Raw genomic sequence first — 25757 nt, 5'->3', positions numbered from 1 at the left:
TGACATAGGTTTACTTCTTCAAATGTGAATCTGCATACTTAAATTACCTTTTAGTCTGTTATTTTGCAACAAGCATCGTAAAATAAAAAATCCACAAAAAGACATATTTTGCACGCTTGGTCATAAAGAAAAATCTAAATGTTAACATATTAAAATCATCAGAATTTTTGACAGTGAAAAGTCGTTCTAGCAATTGTTGGATATGAATTCAAACCATAACCAACCATGTTTCACTATAGCTCTTGTCTCAAAGTAGGTGTGCTGTCACCACCTGTCACATCACATTTTGACTTATTTTGAGGGTTTTGGTGTTTTCCTGTGTGTAGTGTTTTAGTTATTGTCTTGCGCTCCCATTTTGGTGTTGATTGTCATGTCATCTACGGATGTACTTTGTGGACGCCGTCTGCTCCACACACTGTAGTTCTTTGCTGATAGGGATTTTATGTAGTGAATTTTTTGTCTAAACTTATACAAAAGATATTTAATTGGCAAAAAGTCAGTTTTACAACCGCAAAAAAAGTATTTGCGTTGTTGTGTTTCGTAGAGGAAGTGAGAATATGGCGTTAAAGCGCTCGTTTGAGAGACGGCCTGGGCGTTAATGGGACACTCGGCGATGATGCCTCACACCGTGTCAAGTGCTGCTATTTGTGTTCGCGTGTGGAATGTGGAGCCACAACACACAGGAAGTCATTTGGGCTTTCTGCTGCTGCGCGGAAAGACTTTTGTTTGCCGAGCCCTGCCAACATATGACAGTCATTGTCCCCGTAAGCTGCGCACCGCAACTATTTTCATATCTTTGTCATAAAAGGGTCTCAGAAACGTCATCTGCATTGGTTGTGGTCTCAATCAGGGCTGTGAATTTGTCAACATGTCTTTTTTTTTTTTTTTTTTTTTTTACGACTTGCACGTGTCGTCCGCTGAAAGTTTCGCATTCCCTCGAAGGCTGCTAAGATGTTTTCATGACCATGATAGAATATGACCACAGTCCCACGGGAACCCACCGTATTTATCGCCCTTTAACTTGTCAACTTGCAATTATTATCGTTTAATTTGTCAATCTGCAATAAGGCCTCAAGGGTCTTTCTGTTTGCTTCAAGCACCAAATGTTTACCTTGAATTATATCACACGCACCCACAAGTTCAAATCAAAACCAACAAACAAGCACTTCTGTCATTTAGAGCAGTGTTTTTCAACCTTTTCCAGAGGCACACCACCAGTAGAAAACATGAAAAAATGAAACTCAGCAGCCGACATTGACAGTGAAAAGTCGTTCTAGCAATTGTTGGATATGAATTCAAACCATAACCAACCATGTATCACTATAGCTCTTGTCTCAAAGTAGGTGTACTGTCCCGACCTGTCACATCACGTTTTGACTTATTTTGAGGTTTTTGGTGTTTTCCTGTGTGTAGTGTTTTAGTTCTTGTCGTGCGCTCCCATTTTGGTGTTGATTGTCATGTCATCTACGGATGTACTTTGTGGACGCCGTCTGCGCCACACGCTGTAAGTCTTTGCTGTCGTCCAGCATTCTGTTTTGGTTTACTTTGCAGCCAGTTCAGTTTTAGCTTCGTTTTGCATAGCCATCCCTAAGCTTCAATGCCTTTTCTTAGCGGCACTCGCCTTTTGTTTATTTTTGGTTTAAGCGTTAGATACCTTTTTACCTGCAAACCATCGCCGTCGTTCCCGACATCTACAAAGCAATTAGCTACCTGCTGCCTCTTACTGATATGGAAGCGTATTACACGGTTATTCTGCCGAGCTCTAGACAGCACAGACACTCAACAACGGCACATTTGCAGATTATAATGACAATATTTTTAATCCAATTAGGTGAAATTACATAATCTCCCACGGCACACCAAACAATATCTCATGGTACACTAGTGGTTGAAAAACGCTGATTTAGAGGATCTTTGACTGCTCTCTTTAACTACATACTTCAAAAAAACTACAGTGTTTTACTGGTGTTTTTACCTTAGGTCATTAAAAAGAGCAGCGCGCTCCTGTCATGTAGAGGGTATTTGACTGCTGTATTTTAAAAGACATACTGCAAAAACACTACAGTAGATTCTCAAAAACAAGAATGTCTTCGTCATATAGAGGATCTTTGACTAGCCTATTGCAGTTGGTCCTTAAAAACAACAGAGCTTTTCGGGGGTATAGATGTTGTACAGAGCAGTGGTCCCCAACCACCGGTACTGGTCCGCGGACCGATTGGTACCGGGCCGCACAAGAAATAAATAAAAATTATTTTTAAAAACAACATTATTTTTAATGTTTATTTTTTTTATTAAATCAACATAAAAAAAACACAATATATAGATTATATATCAATATAGATCAATACAGTATGCAGGGATACAGTCCGTAAGCACACATGATTGTATTTCTTTATGAATATATATATATATATATATATATATATATATATATATATATATATATATATATATATATATATAAACCCCCCCCCTGGTCCGTGGGACAAATTTTCAAGCGTTTACCGGTCCGCAGCTACAAAAAGGTTGGGGACCACTGGTATAGAGGATCTTTGACTGCTCTTTTTAACTACATACTTCAAAAAAAACTACAGTGTTCCTCTTGTACAATATTTGACTGGTGTTTTTACTGTAGGTCATTAAAAACAGCAGAGCGCTCCTGTCATGTAGAGGGTCTTTGACTGCTGTATTTTAAAAGACTTACTGCAAAAACGCCACAGTACATGCTCAAAAACAAGAGTGTCTTTGTCATATCGAGGATCTTTGACTAGCCTATTGCAGTTGGTCCTTAAAAACAACAGAGCTTTTCGGGGGTATAGAGGAGCTTTGACTGATGTTTTTGCAATAGGTTTTTAAAAACAGCAGAGTGCTCCAGTTGTATGGAGAATTTTAGCTTAGTGTTTTTGCAGAAGGTCTTTAAAAACAGAAAAGCAAAACTAGGATCAATGACAGCAGACTTCTTCTGTTATTTTGAGGCTCTTTTGTTTACAGTAGATCAGGGGTCCCCAACCTTTTTGAAACCAAGAGCTACTTCTTGGGTACTGATTCATGCGAAGGGCTACCAGTTTGATACACACTTAAATAAATTGCCAGAAATAGCCAATTTGCTCAATTTACCTTTAACTCTATGTTATTATTAATAATTAATGATATTTACACTTAATTGAACGGTTTAAAAGAGGAGAAAACACGAAAAAAATGACAATTAAGTTTTGAAACATAGTTTATCTTCAATTTCGACTCTTTAAAATTCTAAATTCAACCGAAAAAAAGAAGAGAAAAACTAGCTAATTCGAATCTTTTTGAAAAAATTAAAAAAAGAATTTATGGAACATCATTAGTAATTTTTCCTGATTAAGATTAATTTTACAATTTTGATGACATGTTTTAAATAGGTTAAAATCCAATCTACACTTTGTTAGAATATACAACAAATTGGACCAAGCTATTTTTCTAACAAAGACAAATCATTATTTCTTCTAGATTTTCCAGAACAAAAATTTTAAAAGAAATTCAAAAGACTTTGAAATAAGATTTAAATTTGATTCTACAGATTTTCTAGATTTGCCAGAATATTTTTTTTGAATTTTAATCATAAGTTTGAAGAAATATTTCACAAATATTCTTCGTCGAAAAGACAAAAGCTAAAATGAAAAATTAAATTAAAATTTGTTTATTATTCTTTACAATAAAAACAATTAATTTACTTGAACATTGATTTAAATTGTCAGAAAAGAAGAGGAAGGAATTTAAAAGGTAAAAAGGTATATGTGTTTAAAAATCCTAAAATCATTTTTAAGGTTGTATTTTTTCTCTAAAATTATAAGAAGCAAAGTAAAAAAATTAATGCATTTATTTAAACAAGTGAAGACCAAGTCTTAAAAATATTTTCTTGGATTTTCAAATTCTATTTGAGTTTTGTCTCTCTTAGAATTAAAAATGTCGTCGAGCAAAGCGAGACCAGCTTGCTAGTAAATAAATAAAATTTAAAAAATAGAGGCAGCTCACTGGTAAGTGCTGCTATTTGAGCTATTTTTTAGAACAGGCCAGCGGGCTACTCATCTGGTCCTTACGGGCTACCTGGTGCCCGCGGGCACCGCGTTGGTGACCCCTGCAGTAGATTCTCAAAAGCCGAGTGATCTATTAACGAGCTTATTGGTGTGTTTAGTGGGACAGGTGAAAGTTAAGTCGAAGAAAATGCGGTAGTTTATAAATTAAATATTGTTTCTGTGCGGCCCGGTAGCAAATACATCACCACTGATATAGAGGATCTTTGACGAGCCTATGGCAGTTGGTCCTTCAAAACAACAGAGCTTTTCGGTCATATAGAGCAGTGGTCCCAAACCTTTTTTGCACCACGGACCGGTTTTATGTAGGCATTATTTTCAGGGACCGGCTTTCCACTTGTGCCAGACAATCATTGGTACTTTAACTTTAACTTAATAAATACAGCAAAAATAAGTGTATAAAAAATACAACTCACTATAACGCTGAATTAGTGGGAGCTCTGGACTTGTTTCTTTGCATTGAGATGCAGATGGAAATCAGCCTTTGGCTACAATCTGTCACGTTTATATTTTAAATGCTCATTAATGTGCATTGTATCATGTCACAAAGTTATAACAAATGGCAACTCCCAATAAGGAAATGTATTATACATCTATAAACAAGCTTATTGGTGTGTCAAGTGGGACAGGCCAAAGTTAAATCGGAGAAAAAGCAGTCGTTTATAAATTATTTTATGTTTTTCTGCAGCCCGGTACCGGTCCTCGGACCGGTGGTTGGGGACCACTGATATAGAGAACCATCGACTCTTGTTTTGGCTCCAAGTCTTTACAAAAAACTGATCAAAAAGATGATATTTGACAGATTTATGCTCCTGTCAGTTTGAGGATCTAGGAATAATAGCTAAGAAAGGTCCTGAATTCCGTTAAACAGGCCTAGTTTTAGGGCATCTGCAAGTTCATGTCAGCCATTCAGTAGTATGTCTCTGTTGGTATGGTATGTGTTATTGATGTCACACATGTCAGTTATTTACATACTAGGCCATGTGTAGCAGCCCATCATTCTTACCGTACAGTGTGTGTCACATACATCAGGGCCCATGATGACACACACACATATACAGTATCACAGATACAGTATGTGGAACTCCGCTGGGCTTTCTGGTATTCCATTTCTGGTGTGTCCATTCCGAACGCGCCGTCCTTCTCGTTACGCTTCTCCTTATAGCAGGAGAAGAGCGTTATAGCACAGAGCGTTCTATAGCGTTGCCCCTTTGACCCGCTGTTATGCTGCATCTGACGTGGTTAGGTTCGTCTCAACTGAACATATTTCTGTCTTTTTAGACTCTACAGACGCAAAAACAAACAATCACAGCACCAAACTTTTTCCTCATTATTTACCCGACTACATCAAGTATTCGTTGTCTTCTGATTATGGGTACAGTGTTAACAGTATTTGTGTTATTTGGTCCAAAGCATTTTCATTACATTTTCCTGATTTTTCCACGTACTGTATTGGTTGTATTCGGACATTTGACGGAAGTTAATGAAGTGGTGGACCACCAAACCAAGATGGCTACTGTGCAGCAAACGGAGTGCGACCTATCTGAGTACACAAGGGGCCTAGATCTTACCACTAAAAGCAGATGCAAACACAACATGCAAACTATGTATTAGAATCTAACCCTGTACTTTGTATAAAAAAGATTTGTCGAGCGATATCAGGGATTATCTGTCGATTGTGTTCCAAGACATGTTGAACTATCTTTTGCTCCAGACACCATTCTACATGATAAAACAGATGCAAACTTGGAAAAGCATGGAGGTCTACAACTTCTTTCTGTGTGGCTGGGTCAAGGACATTGGTATCAAGACTCTCCCGGATAAATCATACATTGTTTTTGCTCGGGCTTGTCTTTCATAATTTAACTTCGGGTCTACTGCCATGTTTGTTATTTTGTTGCACGCGCCGTTTACGAGTAGCGTGTTTTATCCCGTCTTTATCAAAACATAACTATAGATGTCAACATTGTGTATGTGCTGAAAGATTCATTTATGATTGCTGCCTTTGGTAAAAGCTTAACACTTTTAGGTTTTGCACTTGATTTATTTTCTTTAGACTCGCAGAGTTGGTGCTTAACTGAACGCTCGTAGCAAAAATGTATTTGAAGAAATACAAATAATATCAAGATATTACTAAACGTTAAAAGTATATCGAACAAACTTAACAAAGTAATGACTGCAAACTTGGGGGTTCTTCCACTCTGCTCCCTTGGATTGGAGTGTGTGCTACTTTTTTGTCTTCTTTCGTAAAATTTGGTTTCAGTATTTCACCCTTCTTGATTACCTCTCGAGGAACTCTGAAGGAACTTTGATCCTTTTTGCAATTTGAACGGTTCCAACAGCCTAAAAGAAGGCAAGCGTAAGGCATTTTTCTGCGGGAAAGGCAAAATGCCGCCCAGAACTGTAGGACAACAGACCGCCACTTCCAGCCTCGCATAGTTAACAACCCGGACATGACATCAAGTGAATGCAACTTATACCATAGATCTGGCCCGGCTCATCATTTCATCAATCAATCAATCAATCAATCAATTTTTACTTATATAGCCCTAAATCACGAGTGTCTCAAAGGGCTGCACAAGCCACAACGACATCCTCGGCTCAGATCCCACATCAGGGCAAGAAAAAACTCAACCCAATGGGATGACAATGAGAAACCTATTTATTGTTTTAATTGGTTTTACCATTTAAAATCGTTGTTAATAAAAACAAATTGTATTGTTTTTATATTTATTTATTTTTTTGTTTTTATTCAGTAATTTGTGGAGCTAAGGATAATATTTGAATATTGTTTTTAATATTGTTGTGCAGCACTTTGGAAACATTTTTGTTGTTTAAATGTGCTATACAAATAAAGTGGATTGGATTGGATTGGATTGGAGACCATTTTTGGCGCGCAGTTCCAGTTTTCTTGGCCCGCAACATAACAATAAAAATGTAGGAAAAAATATGTGATTTAATGAGAAAAATACAACATTCAAAGGTGTGGAATATTTAGATTTTTTATTTTTATTTTGGAAGAAAAAAATGCTGCTAACAGAATTATATATGAAAACGTAGTGCCCACTGTGTGTTAGAAGTGAGAAATTGTAATATTAGTAGTTATTAGTATCAACATTTTTTGCTTTTTGTCATTTTATTAAATTTTGTATATTTATTTATTTATATTTATATTTTTATTGTTTTTGCGGACAAATCTCGAGCTGCGGTCCGAAAATGGCCCATTGTCCGCACTTTGGAAACCCCTGGTCTAACCAACCAACCACTTTGTCACCTACAAAACAAAGGTGACACTAAGTTTGGTCTTTGAATACAGGAGGGAAGAAATTCAAATGGGGGCCGGCGGGGGGTTAATCATTTAGCAATGCAGTCTGCTGAAAATGATGGAAAGCGCGACTCTACATAGAACTGGCGCCGTGGTCAAAAGTTGGAATAGCCACAAAACACATTTTAAGATATTCAACGCTACTGCCGTGTGGCAGCCACAGTGGATCGTGCATCCGTCATATTTGTCACATTTCATGTGTCAGGTAAACCGTGACACATGAAATGTTGTGCTGTTTTAAAAGTATCAAGATGGCCCACACATACTTTGACTTTCAGTATGTGGACACCCCTGTGCCAAAACATAACTTTACGCTAGCACCTGTCCATTCGTTATGCATGCTAATGTGATATGAATCATTAATAGTGTTTTGTTGTGTTTTGCAGGAAGGTGTGTTGACCAGTTGTAAATCTCTGAGAAGTCCTCTTCAGTATGAATACAGGTATGCCACAGAAATTCATCTCCCAGTGCATTCCCTGAAACGATCATGTCTGTTCCGGCGTCCTGGCAAAGCTCCATGCTGCCCTCAGGGCTTCCTTGTGGATGTTGTGAACCTGTTGCTCACAGACGTACTCCTCCATGAATACGCTTCCAAAGCTGCACTTGGCAGTCGTCCCGAGCTGAGTTGTGTGTATTTACGTCTGCCAGCCGGAGATGAGTAGCAATTTATCTTTTATTTATACAAAAAAAAAAAAGACTTTCAAAGGTCCATCCCAGTCTGCGGAGCTACATCTTGGCACGCATTGTGATGTAAAGTGCAAAAAAACAAAAATCATCCAAAAGTCAGTCAGAACCTCTTGAAATTGCTGAAATAATAACTACGCATCTATTTCTACAACAAAATTGCAAGTTTAGTATGCATAATAATGGTAATGTAAAATAGTAATGTTCATGTATATGAAGTAATATACTTTACACACTGCGAATGGTAATTATTTAAACAATGACGGTAATATTTTCAATCTACATGGTTAATAATTGCTTTTTATTTATTAGAATAAATATAGAAATAATAATCTATATCAAGTAATTTGATTTATTTAAATGTTGTCCCACTCTACACAGTGGAAATAATTATTTAAATAGTAATAATATTTTTAATATATATTTTTTTATATTTACAATTTATATAGTAGAATAAATATAAAATATAGTTATTGTAGTTTACTGTATCTTACATAATACAATTAATTTAAACTTCCACCTGCTTTACACACTAAATTATTATTTGAATAATAATAGTAATATTATTAACATATTTTTAATAATTACATTTTGTATATTAGAATAAATATAAAATATAGTCATGCTTATTTACTGTATATTACATCATACAATTTATTTAAACTTTACCTGCTTTACACACTGTGAATAGTCATGATTTAAATTGTGTATATATATATATATATATATATATATATATATATATATATATATATATATATATATATATAATATTTACATTTTATATATTAGAATACATAGACAATATAGTTATGGTTAGTTACTGTGTATTACATAAAACAATGTATTTAAACTTCCACCTACTTTTGATAATGATTTAAATAATACTAGTAATATTATTAACATATTTTTAAATAATTAAATATAATCTATTAGAATAAATATAAAATATAGTCATGTTTTTTACTGTATATTACATACAACAATTTATTTAAATTTCACTTCCTTTACACACTGAAAGTCATGATTTGAATAATAGGAATATTTGCAAAACACATTTTAAATAATTACTTTTTAAATATTAAAATAAATATAAAATATAGTAGTAATCATTTATATTACATAACACAATTTATTAAAACTTTGACCCACTACATAGTATGAGTAATGATACTAGGAATAATACTTATTTAAATAATAACAGTAATAGGATTTTTTATTTTTTTTACTCAAAACTATATTCTATAAAATTATCACAATTACTAAATATAGTAATTCTCATTTACATGATATATTACATTTATTTAAACTTTCACCAACTCTACACTAATAATATAATAATAATAATCATAGTAATATATTTTTATGTAATATTATAATAATGATTGAATATATAAATTACATTGTGTATTGCAAAATACAATGTATCATAAATATTAGCATGTGCAAAAGTAATTTGTCCTATTATGTGTATTGTATAAATATAATTTATGCACTTTAAGCATCCTTCGGTCTCGTAAAAGGATTTATATAAATCCAAGTTATTAATAGTAAAATATTTTCAATGGACTTTAGAAACAGGAATGCTAAGATAAAAAATGAGACGTGCCTTTTAATGGACGTAGTCAATCAATGCTTCGTTCAAGCCGCAGAAAACAATAAAAATTATTTTAATTGAAAGGACGACAGGAATGGTCCTTGTACAAAACGTTGTCCATGTACCAAATACTTCAAAGCATCCTTTTTTTTTTGCCACTTCTGCATGTGCTTTGTGTGTGTGTGTGTGTGTGTGTGTGTGTGTGTGTGTGTGTGTGTGTGTGTGTGTGTGTGTGTGTGTGTGTGTGTGTGTGTGTGTGTGTGTGTGTGTGTGTGTGTGTGTGTGTGTGTGTGTGTGTGTGTATGTGAATGTGCACCTGCACGGGCACGTGATCACCTGGCTGGCTCTGACATTCCTCAGATAGCGGAGGATGTGCTCGCAAAAGCGTGGCCTTGTCGCTCACGCTCTCGCCCAGGAAGAGGGTCCAGAGCTCACCAAATCTAGCCTCAGGTACTAACACAGCACAACAACGCCAATGAGCACACGCTTGTTTGGGAAAAAACAACCACTTTGAAGGCCAGTTCACGCATCCTAATAAGGCTTGAGCACTGCTAAATGTGTTTGCTTATGCAATGTTTTGACTGCTGGAAGATTATTTTGCTTGCTTTCATCGACCTTTGGGGATGCTTTTGCTTCTTCAATCATGTGATAGTGCTCGTTAAAGCTGTCATACAACATGTTCTCCCACTGCCCCTTGTGGTTTCCTCTGATTTATACTTGTTTTTCTTCCCAAATCCCAGCATGCATCAGTGAAACATTACAGAGGAGAAAGCCTTTTAGTTGGTTCTTAAAAAAACAACTAAGTAATGATGAGCCCGGCAGCACGCATTCATCCCCGCACCATGATGCTGGACCTCAGCTTAGAAATAATCCACAAAGTCGAAGCCCACGTTGTGCTTGACGTTCACGTGTTGTCTTTGTTAAAGTGATCGCTCCCTAGTTATTAATGACAACAGCCACCTTGCACAACTGAAACAAATACAAATAATCAGGTAAGTCGAGAAGGTTGTGTCCTAAAGTTTGCCCTGATTCTCGTAATCGTACGGCCAATCATTGCTCGTAACAAACGAATCCGTTTTCCCGCATTTGATTCTACGGAATCGAGTGCCCAAACAAAAAAAATCCAAGTGTTAGTGACTCTGTCTGAATCCCAACTCTCCCCTTAACCCTTGGTGTCTGTGACGTAGGCAGTAGACATACTACTAGTACTACATTACATCACAGTTTTTAGACAGATAACAGGCTATAGAAAATCAACGTCCCATCACAGTATTCATAATATGTACACTAATTGTTAGTTGGTCATCATGATGAGCACATTTAAAATGAGAAAACATTTTAAGCAAGGCTAATATACATTTAGAAATTTGATTAGCTGTCTAATCATTCATGAAATGTTTTCAATTACAGTGAGGATGATTTGTTTGCTGGCTCTACGCCAGACTTGGGCAAAATAGAGACCGCGGGCCACATGCGGCCCATTAATATTTACAATCTGGCCCCCGGACGTTCTACGTCATTTTTTTAGACCTTTTAACATCAAAACTGTAGCTGCCATTATGATGTGCAGTGGTATTTTTAAATGACCAATACTATAGAAAGTATTTCAATGGTTGAAATCAGCGATTTTAAGTGTTAACCGAGTTATTATGGTTATCTGCGTCACAGCAGCTCAGACGAGGAACAAGGCAAAGTGGGCGGGGTTACGTGTACATGTGTATATATAGTGTGTATACAGTGTGCGTGTACATGTGTATATATAGTGTGTATACAGTTACTGTGTGCATGTGTATATATAGTGTGTATATAGTATGTGTGTACAAGTGTATATATAGTGTACATGTAAACTGACCCCTCTCTGTCAGTTTACGTGGCCTACCACTTGGTGGCTGATTTGCTGTTGTTCCCAAACTCTTCCATTTTCTTATAATAAAGCCGACAAGCGTATGCTTTCTGAGGTGACTATGTTCACCGCTCGCTGTACATGTCCTACGAAGTGAGACCTACACTGTTACAATGTCCATTTCTCAGATGATATAACTGTTGATGACTGAAGTGCTGATAGCAACCCAACCCAACCCGACTTAAACAAGTTGAAAAACTTATTTGGGTGTTACCATTTAGTGGTCAATTGTACGGAATATGTACTGTACTGTGCAATCTACTAATACGAGTCTCAATCAATCAATCAATCAATCAAAGCCATTTACATTTGTTTCTACTTCACATTGTTTTTTTTACATGTAAAACTAAAATTATTCTCTGTAAGATGTGTTCTATGATAATATTTTTTGGGTGTCTTGATTTAAATGACCTCTAGTCAGAAAAAGTCTTAGCACAATTCTTGTTTTTGGGAACGGCTCGCTAACAAAAACCAAGGTACCACTGTGTATTATGAAGTCTGAGTCCTGTGGGACTAAACAACAATCTGCAATGAAAAATAGGATTTAGTCATTAAAAATGTCTCATTTTGCAACAAAAGCTGTTTGGGCACACTTATTTGTTCGGGGTCACTTAAGCTCTGTGGAATTTGTGATGGTGCCATTTTGCAGTCGGCATTCATTTTCCCCAACACAGTGAATCCTCTTAAAACCAAGGCTATACGGTTTGGAATTCCAGCAATATTTTCAGAGCTTTTTGCAAAACATTCAATGAGGATTAAAGTTTAGTGGGTTGTTTTTTTCACTTAATATCAAGGGTGTCCACATTTTTTCCAGCCAGGGCCACATATGTAAAAATTAAACAATGTCGGGGACCACTTTGATATATTTTCTATATTAAAGATGCATAAGAAAGGGACAAGCGGTAGAAAATGGATGGATGGATGGATGGAAGAAAATACAATATGCTAAGCTAGTTTAATAACATATTCACATATTAGCTTTGTGACCAAGCCATATGTGTCAATCATATACAATACATCTCATAGATACAGTATATCTCGATCTATATTTCTAATTTGCATAATTGGCCGTGACGCATGTGCAAAAAAAGTGACTGAAAAAACAGGAAAAGCAAAACAGATATTTTTAGAACATTGAATTAACTTTCTTCTGTCGCTTCTTTTTGTGATTTTTATTTTACGTCACAAGTAGGAGTGCTTTTAGATGGGGGAGGGATGGTGCCCACTTCATGACCAGCTGCTCGCAAAAAAAAAAGCAATATGTGCTTTAATGTTTCCAAAAAGTGTCCAATAAGCCCAGAAAAATCATTGTCGCTCTTTTGAAGTAAATCTGAATACTGGTTAAATAAAGCAACGGAGTCGCTAATTCCTCCTTCTACGTCTTCTAATTCTCTTGTGGACCAGGTGCATATGAGGAGTATTAATATTGTATGAGTATATAAACAATACTAAAGTGATTAGATTGATATGTTTCTTTGTTTTGTTCTTATTATTGCACTTTTTTGGGGGGCGTTTTTGTTATTGTCTTCAATTCAAGGAGTAATTCTCTGGATACAGGAAGGTTTCGAGGGCAAAACCAAAATGATTTTCAAATATGAGCCAATAATAGTGTTTGCTTTGTTTAGTTCAGTTTAATCATGTTTAATAAATATATTTAACCTACCGGTACTTAAGAGTTTATAACCTACCCATGTGTTAATCACAAATAGTAATATTTATTTAACGCAAACCTTAGGCTTTGGTCAGGCTGATTAGAAAAGTAAGTGCTAACCAAATTCACTGCATAAATAATTGACGAAAAATACATTTACATCCAACTATGTTGTGCTAAAATGCATAAACTAAATCATCACTTCTGAGAATGAAGAGCATAGAATCAGTATTCAAGGACAACTTTAAAACACATGTGTGTGGGGGTTAAACTATGGAATTCTCTTTACAATGAGATAAAATATTGCAGAAATATATTCCAATTGAAAAACGTATATAAAGACAGAACAATAAGATCATATGCACAGCCATAAGTGACTACATGTTGCTTTATATTTATTATTTTACTTAGTTTTTGTCTGGTTTTGTATTTATTTTGTATCATCCCGTGAGGTGTATATTATTTTTTTTGTTCGGTTTGTACTTCATGAAGTTTTGCACTTGTTGGGTTTTTTTGGGGTTTTTTGTTTGTTTTCATTATATTTGGATGTATTTGTTTGGTTTGTATGCTTGTAAATCTGGGCTATCCATTTACTACTTATTATGTTGAAGGGGGCAGGTAATATAAGATTTTCTTCATCCTGTTCCTTCACAGGCATGGGTGTGTAAATATGTTTTTTGTTGTTAAAGTTTAAATGTCTATTGATCAAAAATGCACATCAATGAAGGAGATAAATAAAAATGACAATTAATACTGAATATGTTGCTGACATAAACTGTCAATAAAATCAAACTGCAAATAAAAATACAGCTTCACCACTTTAGTCATCATTTTTGCGCTTAATAATAATAATAATTCTCTATGACTTTAGCTCCAGACTTTTTGTGTTTGTTTGTATGTTTGTCATTACTGCCGCAGGTGGCGGAAAAGTGTATTACAACTGAGAAACCGATGCTTTACTAATAGACATTAGTTTAGGTATTGTGCAGTAGTGGTAAAAAAAAATTATATAGCATTTAATACCACAAATTTAACATATCTGATGTACAACATACTAGCAGATTCTACTTTAAATATTGTTATTCTTTACTTTAGTTACTTGCTATAAAACATTTAGTTTTTTTGTCTAATGTCAAAGTATCGGATCAGTACTCGAAATCGGATCGGATCAGAGGCCAAAAATGTTGATCGGAACATCCCTAAATAAGTTGCATCTGCAATGACACTCCCTGTACTTCTTTAACGTTGTTTTCTCGCGGTGAATGAAGGCAACAAGTAATATGGTCAGCGAGGGTTATGGCGGTCTACTGACTTGACTCTCCGGAAAGCGTGGAAGCATAATCCTGGTTTGAGATGATATCTTTGGCAAGAAATACCAGGATGTAGCAGTATGATCTGCACAACCTCTCATACCACGTATTGTCGTTGTGTTTCCCGCAGGGAGTGATCCTCACTCGTCAGATTTCAGTAAGTCTCCTTGTTTCTGTGCATTGGACAATCTTGACTTGGATTTGTTCAGAACACAAAGTAAACCTCATCTCTTTCTAGATTCTTGGCGGTCATGCAGTGCGACAGATGGCCTTAAGAACGGAGACGCCATCAGCTCGTCTCTCGCTGCCAAAGGCTTCCGTAGCGTCAGACCCAACCTGCAGGACAAAAAGGTAAAACCGTCCCACACGTATCGACGTAGCGAAGGGTTTTTCCAGGGACTTTCTATGCCGACTGATACATGTTCTGTGCTATTTGTTTTGGCTGTTACACATAATTTGCTTCGTAAGGATACCGACCACATACCGTCCCCACCTCCAAGAAGAGATAGCTTCCATTTCACGGCCGCCACTTCTAATCCACCGGCCCCCAGCTCCCTCACCGCGCTAGCTAATGAACTGAGCCCCGGAACGAAGCTAACATTCTCTCAGAAAGAACAAGTGGTTTTAAGAGAGTCCTTCACTTTCAGGAGCAGCACGTCCTCAAACACGGAAAACTCTTCTAACCCCGTCCAAATGGTGTCCGGTGTGCTAAATGACATTAGTGCATCGGCTTCAGCTAATACACAAGAACGTAAGGTGTCCTCCATGAGACTCATCCCCGTCACCATCCCCGACCCTCCCGAGCACCTTAACGACCCCCAGTCCGAGAACGCAGATGACCCTTCACCCCCTCAGCCTTCCACGCGCACCTCCTCGCTCTCTCTTAGTTTGTTCTCCAAGGGCCCGACGCATCAAGAGACTCCAAACAACACGGCGGAGCTCGAGATGCCGAATCCACCCCCGGCAGGTTTAGCTGCTTCCGAGAAGACCAATGATCCTCCCGCAGTTCCACCAAGACCTTCTCCTGCAGAGCTGTTGGTACATTCATGACCAGCCCACAGACGAGCCAGAGAAATATTACTAACACTTCATAAACATCTTGGTGGCATCAAGGTGGAAAAAAGAGCAACATTTTAGCTGTTCAGAAAACACCCATGAGCCACATCGTGGTTGTAGCCAAAATGTTATCAACATTAGATAAAATGCTCACTGACTAGGGCTGGGGGATATGGCCTTTTTTTAATATCTCGATATTTTTAGGCCATATCACGATACACCATACACGACTTGTTCATACTGCATTAATATATGCCTATTTTAAACTTTCATGCAGAGAGGGAAATCACAACTAAGTCAATTTACCAAAACTGTATTTATTAAACAGTTATTAAGCAGTGGCACAAACATTCATGTCATTTCAAAACAGTATGTATATATATATATATATGTATATATATATATATATATATATATATATATATATATATATATATATATATATGTATATATATGTATATGTATATATATATGTATATATATGTATATGTATATACATATATATACATATACATATATATATATATATATATATATATATATATGTATATATATGTATATGTATATATATATGTATATATATGTATATGTATATACATATATATACATATACATATATATATATATATATATATATATGTATATATATATATATATATGTATATGTACATACATATATATATATATATATATATATATATATGTATATGTATATGTATATATATATATGTATATATACATAAAGCGGTACATATATATATATATATAAACAGGTATATATATGTATATGTATATATATATGTATATATGTGTATATAGATATATGTATATATATATGTATAAATATATATATATATATACAAACCCCATTTCCATATGAGTTGGGAAATTGTGTTAGATGTAAGTATAAACGGAATACAATGATTTGAAAATCCTTTTCAACCCATATTCAATTGAATGCACTACAAAGACAAGATATTTGATGTTCAAACTCATAAACTTTTTTTTTTTTTTTTTGCAAATAATAATTCACTTAGAATTTCATGGCTGCAACACGTGCCAAAGTAGTTGGGAAAGGGCATTTTCACCACTGTGTTACATGACCTTTTCTTTTAACAACACTCAATAAACGATTGGGAACTGAGGAAACTAATTGTTAAAGCTTTGAAAGTGGAATTCTTTCCCATTCTTGTTTTATGTAGAGCTTCAGTCGTTCAACAGTCCGGGGTCTCCGCTGTCGTATTTTACACTTCATAATGCGCCACACATTTTCAATGGGAGACAGGTCTGGACTGCAGGCGAGCCAGGAAAGTACCCGCACTCTTTTTTTTACAAAGCCACGCTGTTGTAACACGTGCTGAATGTGGCTTGGCATTGTCTTGCTGAAATAAGCAGGGGCGTCCATGGAAAAGACGGCGCTTAGATGGCAGCATATGTTGTTCCAAAACCTGTATGTACCTTTCAGCATTAATGGTGCCTTCACAGATGTGTAAGTTACCCATGTCTTGGGCACTAATGCACCCCCATACCATCACAGATGCTGGCTTTTGAACTTTGCGTCGATAACAGTCTGGATGGTTCGCTTCCCCTTTGATCCGGATGACACGATGTCGAATATTTCCAAAAACAATTTGAAATGTGGACTTGTCAGACCACAGAACACTTTTCCACTTTGCATGAGTCCATCTTAGATGATCTCGGGCCCAGAGAAGCCGGCGGCGTTTCTGGGTGTTGTTGATAAATGGCTTTCGCTTTGTATAGTAGAGCTTTAACTTGCACTTACAGATGTAGCGACCAACTGTAGTTACTGACAGTGGGTTTCTGAAGTGATCCTGAGCCCATGTGGTGATATCCTTTAGAGATTGATGTCGGTTTTTGATGCAGTGCCGTCTGAGGGATCGAAGGTCACGGTCATTCAATGTTGGTTTCCGGCCATGCCGCTTACGTGGAGTGATTTCTCCAGATTCTCTGAACCTTTTGATGATATTATGGACCGTAGATGTTGAAATCCCTAAATTTCTTGCAATTGCACTTTGAGAAACGTTGTTCTTAAAATGTTTGACTATTCGCTCACGCAGTTGTGGACAAAGGGGTGTACCTCGCCCCATCCTTTCTTGTGAAAGACTGAGCATTTTTTGGGAAGCTGTTTTTATACCCAATCATGGCACCCACCTGTTCCTAATTAGCCTGCACACCTGTGGGATGTTCCAAATAAGTGTTTGATGAGCATTCCTCAACTTTATCAGTATTTATTGCCACCTTTCCCAACTTCTTTGTCACGTGTTGCTGGCATCAAATTCTAAAGTTAATGATTATTTGCAAAAAAAAATTTTTTTATCAGTTTGAACATGAAATATGTTGTCTTTGTAGCATATTCAACTGAATATGGGTTGAAAATGATTTGCAAATCATTGTATTCCGTTTATATTTACATCTAACACAATTTCCCAACTCATATGGAAACGGGGTTTGTATATATATATATATATATATATATATATATATAATTATTATTATTTTTATTATTATTATATTAAATTAATATTTAATATTTAATATTTACATTTCTTTTATATTTAATTATATTTATATTAAGTTTTCTACACTTACTGCCACCAATTCTCACTCGTCTCTCGTCACTTGTTTGTCTGTTATCCTGGGCGTAATTGCACATGTGTCATTTGTGTGTGTGTGTGTGTGTGTGTGTGTGTGTGTTTGGGACGTGCCAAGTCCACAAGGAAACTGGCCAAATTAGCTAACAGCGCAATTGTGTTTTGCGACATTGTGGAGACGGAAAAGCAAGCTCAAATAAACACCCGCCAAAAAACCACAACCCGTGACTCACAAACTTGCGAAGGACGAGCCCCAAGTCGCTGATAATACGCAGACGTGGCGACACTGCTGCTGCTAGCAGCTATACGAACTTCGGTGATAACTCAACTCACAGCAACAGTGGATGGAAATAACTTTACCTTTTTCTTTGTTCATTGTCTGCTCTCTATTCCTTCCTGTGAGACACAACAACTGGAACGCTGCTGCTTTTCTACCACTACGGTATGGACTGAGGGTCACACAGGATGCACTTTAAACGTGCGGTAAAAATAATGAATGCCATTAAAGGAAATTTCCGTTAACTGGTTATTGCGTTACCTTTGACAGCCCCACAAATGCTATATTGCGAGAATCGGTTTGAAGTGAGAATTCTGAATAGACACGCCAAGAATCTCGAATGTTTTCACACATTTTCCCCCTTTTGTGTGCAGCGCTTCAGAAACACGAGTTAGCTTACACAAAAAAATATGTACATAACTACATGTTGTGTGTTGCTCTGTGTTGTTTCTTTCCAAGTCTTGATGCTGCCATTCAAGCAAGTCAACTAACTTTGATTTTCTTCATGTGTGAGCAGCCCAATTTTATACATGGATGTGTACCAGTGTGAATGTCAGTGGAAAGTACACTATGTGGACAAAAGTATTGGTCACATGTCCCTGGAGTCTGCTTATGAGCACCGAATGTTAGAAAATCAGTCATCTGTCCGTAGAGAAGAGGCGCTTAAAATGCTCTTTGTGACGTCTTTGTCTTAAAAAAAAAAAAAAAAAGAAGAAGAAACATTAGGCTTCGCTACACGTCTCAAAACAATGCCTTGAGCTTTATCCGTTAATCTGGTCATTTTGTTTGTCTTCAAGCTAAGGTAGCATACCAGGATTTCACATGATTATTTTACAGTAAAATACTGTAATTAAAGTTTTCTGTAACCTTCCAACAAATAACTGTAAAAATGACGGTATATTTCACAGTAAAGTACTGTGAATGTTACTGTGAAAATAATGCAATTGTTAGCAAGTAATTTATAATGAAAATGTTTAAAGTTTCTGTGAGTGCGATGTTAGCGGTGTAGCTGACATTTGAGGATCTTTGATTTAGAACAGGCATTCTCAAACTGGTGTACGCCGAAAAAAAATCACTAAAATAAATATTCAAACACAGTGTTACTGTTCAAAATGTGTGTAATGTTACAGTGGCCAAAATACTAAATGTGTTTGTTAAATAAAACCACTGCCTTCTTTTTAATGAATACTTAGGCCTAATATGTTACTGTATTTTATTGTTGGTCATTATGGTGGTACTTGGAGAGACAGGTTTTTTTCTGAGGTGGTAGTCGGCGAAAAAGTTCTGAGGACCACTGATTAAGAGGGGTGCTTCACGTCACCACTTGTGTCCGTACATTGCATTGTCAGCCCTCCACTGAGCTTGGACTAACAGAGCCTTTTCCATCCACAGCATTGATTAACGAAGACGTGCTGCAGCCTCATGACGCTTCACCGCATTACTTCCACACTCATCCTCTGTGACGGTGCTGCTAACGAGCAATAACGCCACTAAGCTCTCTCCTCTCCCTCCCTCCAACGCCAGGGGCCTTTCTCCCCTGACTCCGCAGCACGCCACTCCCCCTTCCTCAGCCACAGCTCAGAATCCCTCGAGTACCTGTCAGGCCTAATGTCCAAGGCCCTGTCGCCCAGCCCGTACATTGCCAGCGACTGCGCGTCGCCCTCTGCTTCCCCCGTGACGGTGTCGGCTCTCAGCCACTACTCCACCTCCACGGCGGGCCTGCTGGACGAGCTGCAGATCTTAAGCCTGGACTCGCCCGGCGACTCGCCCACGCCGTCGCCCACCCTCAGCCATGTCTCCGCTGCCGCTGCTGCTGCCGCTGGCCTCGATGATGCGCTAACAGCCGCCGCAACAGCCACTGTCACTAACGTAATTATCCCAGCAAGTCACCGCTGTAACACACACTTATGCCAAAACTGACGTTTGGACGTCCACCCAAAAATCCGCGGCTAACCGATCATTCTTAGCCACCTGCCTGATTCCAGAGTTTAACCCACCACACTGTCATTTCACGCCTCTGCACTTTCTTGCTGTGCTTCTTTGTGTTCTCTCGCTGTTGTAATCAAGTCCCAACACTCTTCCAATACTCCCTTAGTTGCATTTCAGCGCTATCAAGTGTGCAGCGTCATATAGCATTGTGCTGCAGCTAACAAGCAAACCCGCTTTTTAACGACTTCGAAGGCCTGCAGACTATGCTAACTCATTGGCACGGTCTCACAGCCGTGCAGCAGGTGCAAACTTCAATAGACTTAACATTCACATGCATTTACACAACGTGTATTATTAGGGGTGAACAAAAAAATCAGTTCACATCCAAATCGCGATTCTTATTCATCTCAATTCTAAATCCATTCATAATTTTAAATCAATCAATTTTCAAAATAATTAATAAAAAAAATATGTATATATATTTTTTTTAAAAAATAAAAATACATATATATATATTTTATATATATGTTTTTTTTAATATATATATATATATATATATATATATATATATATATATATATATATATATATATATATATATATATATATGTATATATATATATATATATGTATATATATATATATATATATATATATATATATATATATATATATATATATATATATATATATATATATATGCATATATATATATATATATATATGCATATATATATATATATATATATATATATATATATATATATATATATATATATACATATATATATATATATATATATATATATATATATATATATATTAGGGGTGTGGGAAAACATCGATTCGAATTCAAATCGCGATTTTCACGTTGTGCGATTCAGAATCGATTCTCATTTTTTTAAAATCTATTTTTTTTTCCCCCTTTATTTAAAAAAAAAAAAAAAAAACATTTTATTTTTATTTTTTATTAATCAATCCAACAAAACAATACACAGCAATACCATAACAATGCAATCCAATTCCAAAACCAAACCCGACCCAGCAACACTCAGAACTGCAATAAACAGAGCAATTGAGAGGAGGCACAAACACGACACAGAACAAACCAAAAGTAGTGAAACAAAAATGAATATTATCAACAACAGTATCAATATTAGTTACAATTTCAACATAGCAGTGATTAAAAATCCCTCATTGACATTATCATTAGACATTTATAAAAATAAAAATAAATGAACAATAGTGTCACAGTGGCTTACACTTGCATCACATCTCATAAGCTTGACAACACACTGTGTCCAATATTTTCACAAAGATAAAATAAGTCATATTTTTGGTTCATTTAATAGTTCAAACAAATTTACATTATTGCAATCAGTTGATAAAACATTGTCCTTTACAATTATAAAACCTTTTTACAAAAATCTACTACTCTGCTTGCATGTCAGCAGACTGGGGTAGATCCTGCTGAAATCCTATGTATTGAATGAATAGAGAATCCATTTTAATCGGGAAAAAATCGTTTTTGAATCGAGAATCGCGTTGAATTGAAAAAAAAATAGATTTTGAATCGAATCATGACCCTAAGAATCGATATTGAATCGAATCGTGGGACACCCAAAGATTCACAGCCCTAATATATACATATATATATATATGTATATATATATCTATATATAAGTATGTATATAATGTATATATATATATATATACACATATGCCCTGAGATCAGTAGGTTGTGAGTTCAAACCCCGGCCGAGTCATACCAAAGACTATAAAAATGGGACCCATTACCTCCCTGCTTGGCACTCAGCATCAAGGGTTGGAATTGGGGGTTAAATCACCAAAAATGATTCCCGGGCGCGGCCACCACTGCTGCTCACTGCTCCCCTCACCTCCCAGCGGGTGATCAAGGGTGATAGGTCAAATGCAGAGAATAATTTTGCCACACCTAGTGTGCGTGTGACAATCATTAAAGTTAAGTTAAAGTTAAAGTACCAATGATTGTCACACACACACTAGGTGTGGTGAAATTTGTCCTCTGCATTTGACCCATCCCCTTGATCACCCCCTGCTCATTGGTACTTTAATATGTATATATATATATATATATATATATATATATATATATATATATATATATATATATATATATATATATATATATATATATATATATGTATATATATGTATATATATGTATATATATATATATGTATATATATATATATGTATATATATGTATATATATATATATATATATATATATATGTATATATATATATATATATATATATATATATATATATATATATATATATATATATATATATATATATATATATATATATATATATATATATATATATATATATATATATATATATATATATATGTATTTTTATATATACAGTACAGGCCAGAAGTTTGGACACACCTTCTCATTCAATGTGTTTTCTTTATTTCCATGACTATTTACATTGTAGATTGTCACTGAAGTCATCAAAACTATGAATGAACACATGTGGAGTTATGGACTTAACAAAAAAAGGAAGGCGAAATAGCTGAAAACATGTTTTATATTCTAGTTTCTTCAAAATAGCCACCCTTTGCTCTGATTACTGCTTTGCACACTCTTGGCATTCTCTCGATGAGCTTCAAGAGGTAATCACCTGAAATGGTTTTCACTTCACAGGTGTGCTTGATTTTTTTTTTTCCATGTCACAAACGTCTCCATCTGTGTACTTACTACTTCTACCGGGTAGAACAGGGAGCCTGTTGTTTAGATTGAGCACTGCTTCCATCTAGCTGCAAGCTTGTGTATCGTTCTAACATGAATACTAGAGTATAGCCACATATAATGGACATCTCCCCTGCTGCTTGCGACCCAACCCAGTGGGCCTCGGCCCATTATTTGTCAAACACTGATGTGACGTTCGTACACATTAAAGGCCTCCTCTCAAATTAAATGCATGGTACTCTCTGCAGTTGAGTGCCAACGCAAGGCTACCATCAAGATTGGCACCTGCTGCCCTCATTTAGTCTTACTTATTTGCAGGGTCTTACAACAGCAAACATGAATAGACCTACAGTGGGTAAAGTTGTGTTTTTGCCTCATTCCTGTGAGAATCCTGCGTGTGACTGAAGCATTAAGGAGTAGGACTATGCAGGGCTAGCTGCAGTGTGCTCAAGTAGCATCTGTGAGCAGACAGTATTGTGTCATCTCTTTCTCTTTCGGACTTATCAGGTCTTAAATGCATCCTTCACACATTTAAGTGAGGGATATCAGTGTTTCCCATAAACTGCCAAGATACCTGTGGCGGTGGGGGCGTGGCTATGGGCGTGGTCACCATGACATCATCGAGTAATTTGCATAATTTACTACAATGATTTGATCTTCTCTAAAAAGGCTCAAAAAATGTATACTTACTAATTAATAATAACAGTTTTGTTTTAAACGTCCATCCATCCATCCATTTTACAATATAATTACAACACTTTATGTACATATTTATACACAGATTTCAACAATAAGTTATTCACTGAAATATATTTATTAATTTTGGTTCTTAGAAAAAATATATCTTATAAAATATAAAAGCTAAAATGTCTCAAAGCTCTGCCCCTTTAATTAGTGCATACTAAATAATTTAACTTTAGCCTACTACTACAACCATATTATTTACCAGCAACATAAAGTGAAACAGAGGCAGAGGTGTCCTGCCACAGTCAGTAACAAATAAACAGAAAACAGTAGTGGCGGTAGATAGACACAGAGCTTCATCAAACATCTGATCCACTGAACAAAGAGCTCCAAAAATCTTGAACTTTAGACTGCCATCAGTTTTACTCCCTACACTTAACCATGTGTTTCCTACTGCCTGCAGACTTTGCACCCTTTGTTATATACACATGTTGCGTTTCTAATATAAATACATTTAATAAAGTCAAATACAAATAAGGCACTTCTCTTTTGTAAAGTAAATCTGAACAGCCGATATGGGCATCTACATCAACTACATGATTTGCCTGAGAAGCTGGAAAGGACAAAAAAAATAAAATAAAATTATTTTTTCTATTTTTTTTTATTTTATTTTTTTTATTTGTGGCGGACGTAATTCTTTCGTGGCGGGCCGCCACAAATAAATGAATGTGTGGGAAACCCTGGATGTGGCGAAAACTTACCCAGACAGACTGTGAACGTGGAAGTATGGATTGGTACTCTCTGCAGTTGAGTACCAGAGCAAGGCTGTCACCCTTTAGTGAGCGAATGATTGACAGCTGCTGTCCTCATTCGCAATGAACAGCATTAGGATCCTTTTCTGTTTTTTTCTACTTTTTGTTGCACCTCTCGTTATCAAACTTCCTCTTTTGTTGTTGTTTAAAATAACGTGTCGCTGTCTCCTGTTGGATGGAAGAGTTTTCCCTTTGTGTGACTGAGTTGTGGTAACCAAACTAATGAAACTGTGTTTACTGTTTTGAAGTGTCCCTCTCTAACTGTCCTCACGTGCAGATTCTCACCTGATTAATCATGAGATTTACTCAAGAACCACATTGTGTCATTTTGTCTTCCTGATTGTGTTTCCGGCTCGCTCCTTCAGGGCCAGGTGCTGTCCCACGCCATGAACGGGGGCACCGGTCACGCCCAGAGACCCCTCTCCCCGCCGTCTTACCCGCCTCCGCCCGCCTCACTCCGCACGAGCCTCCTGAGACCGAGTCGGAGCTCAGGTGAGCTCACTTAGCGTGAAAATGATTGGACCTGATAACACAAGGACTCCTCTCTTGTGGGCTTTTAGAAGGCAGCGAGTCGTTCACCAGAGAGTCGGTGGTGTCGGGCCTCACCAGCGTCGGCTACACAGTACCCCTCGCCCGCTTCTCGGAGGAAGAGAAGAAAGTGTCCGTCATCAAAGCCCCCCATTATGAAGGCATCGGACCTGTGGATGAGTCCGGCATCCCTATCGCCATCCGCACGGTGAGCTTCACACGCCAGGACAGCTCGTTATGTAAAAGTTCAGTTAAAGCAGAGCTGTCCAAACTAATGCGGCCCACCGGCATCTTAAATTTAGTCCACGAGACAGCACGAGTCCAATAAGCAATTTGCCCGGGCGCGGTGTTTTCATATAATATACAAATAGTCATCGGTCTGATAGCTGACATCTGGTGGCCAACATAAGTAACTCAAGTCAGTGGCCATTAATTGTACATCAATGTGAATTTGTGCACAGCATTAACCTATATGACTCACTCCAAACAACCTTCCCTAGTCATTGTGCAGGAAAAAAAAATCAACCAGCACTAATATTCAACAAACATATCACACATAACACATCCTGCTCATTGAAC

General features: G+C 36.5%; 1 protein-coding gene across 10 annotated transcripts in view; it reads left to right on the top strand.

The window, feature by feature from the left end:
* sorbs2a (sorbin and SH3 domain containing 2a) overlaps positions 1-25757 on the top strand; it is a 173453-nt gene that overhangs the window by 83859 nt on the left and 63837 nt on the right. For 7 of the 10 annotated variants that reach the window (XR_009821849.1, XM_062026649.1, XM_062026648.1 and 4 more), the window contains 7 exons: positions 7779-7834; positions 10034-10123; positions 14668-14694; positions 14776-14888; positions 20007-20351; positions 25016-25142; positions 25211-25386. Coding sequence is in view for 9 of the 10 variants with exons in the window: in XM_062026649.1 (XP_061882633.1) it covers positions 7825-7834; positions 10034-10123; positions 14668-14694; positions 14776-14888; positions 20007-20351; positions 25016-25142; positions 25211-25386 (888 nt within the window). In the remaining variant the exon portion in view is untranslated. The remainder of the gene's footprint in view (positions 1-7778; positions 7835-10033; positions 10124-14667; positions 14695-14775; positions 14889-20006; positions 20352-25015; positions 25143-25210; positions 25387-25757) is intronic. The other 3 variants (XM_062026653.1, XM_062026654.1, XM_062026656.1) reach the window with 2 other exon arrangements.

This window comes from Entelurus aequoreus, linkage group LG18, assembly GCF_033978785.1.
Source record: "Entelurus aequoreus isolate RoL-2023_Sb linkage group LG18, RoL_Eaeq_v1.1, whole genome shotgun sequence".
NCBI classification, from domain to species: domain Eukaryota; kingdom Metazoa; phylum Chordata; class Actinopteri; order Syngnathiformes; family Syngnathidae; genus Entelurus; species Entelurus aequoreus.
This window is presented reverse-complemented; position numbering and strand designations above follow the sequence as displayed.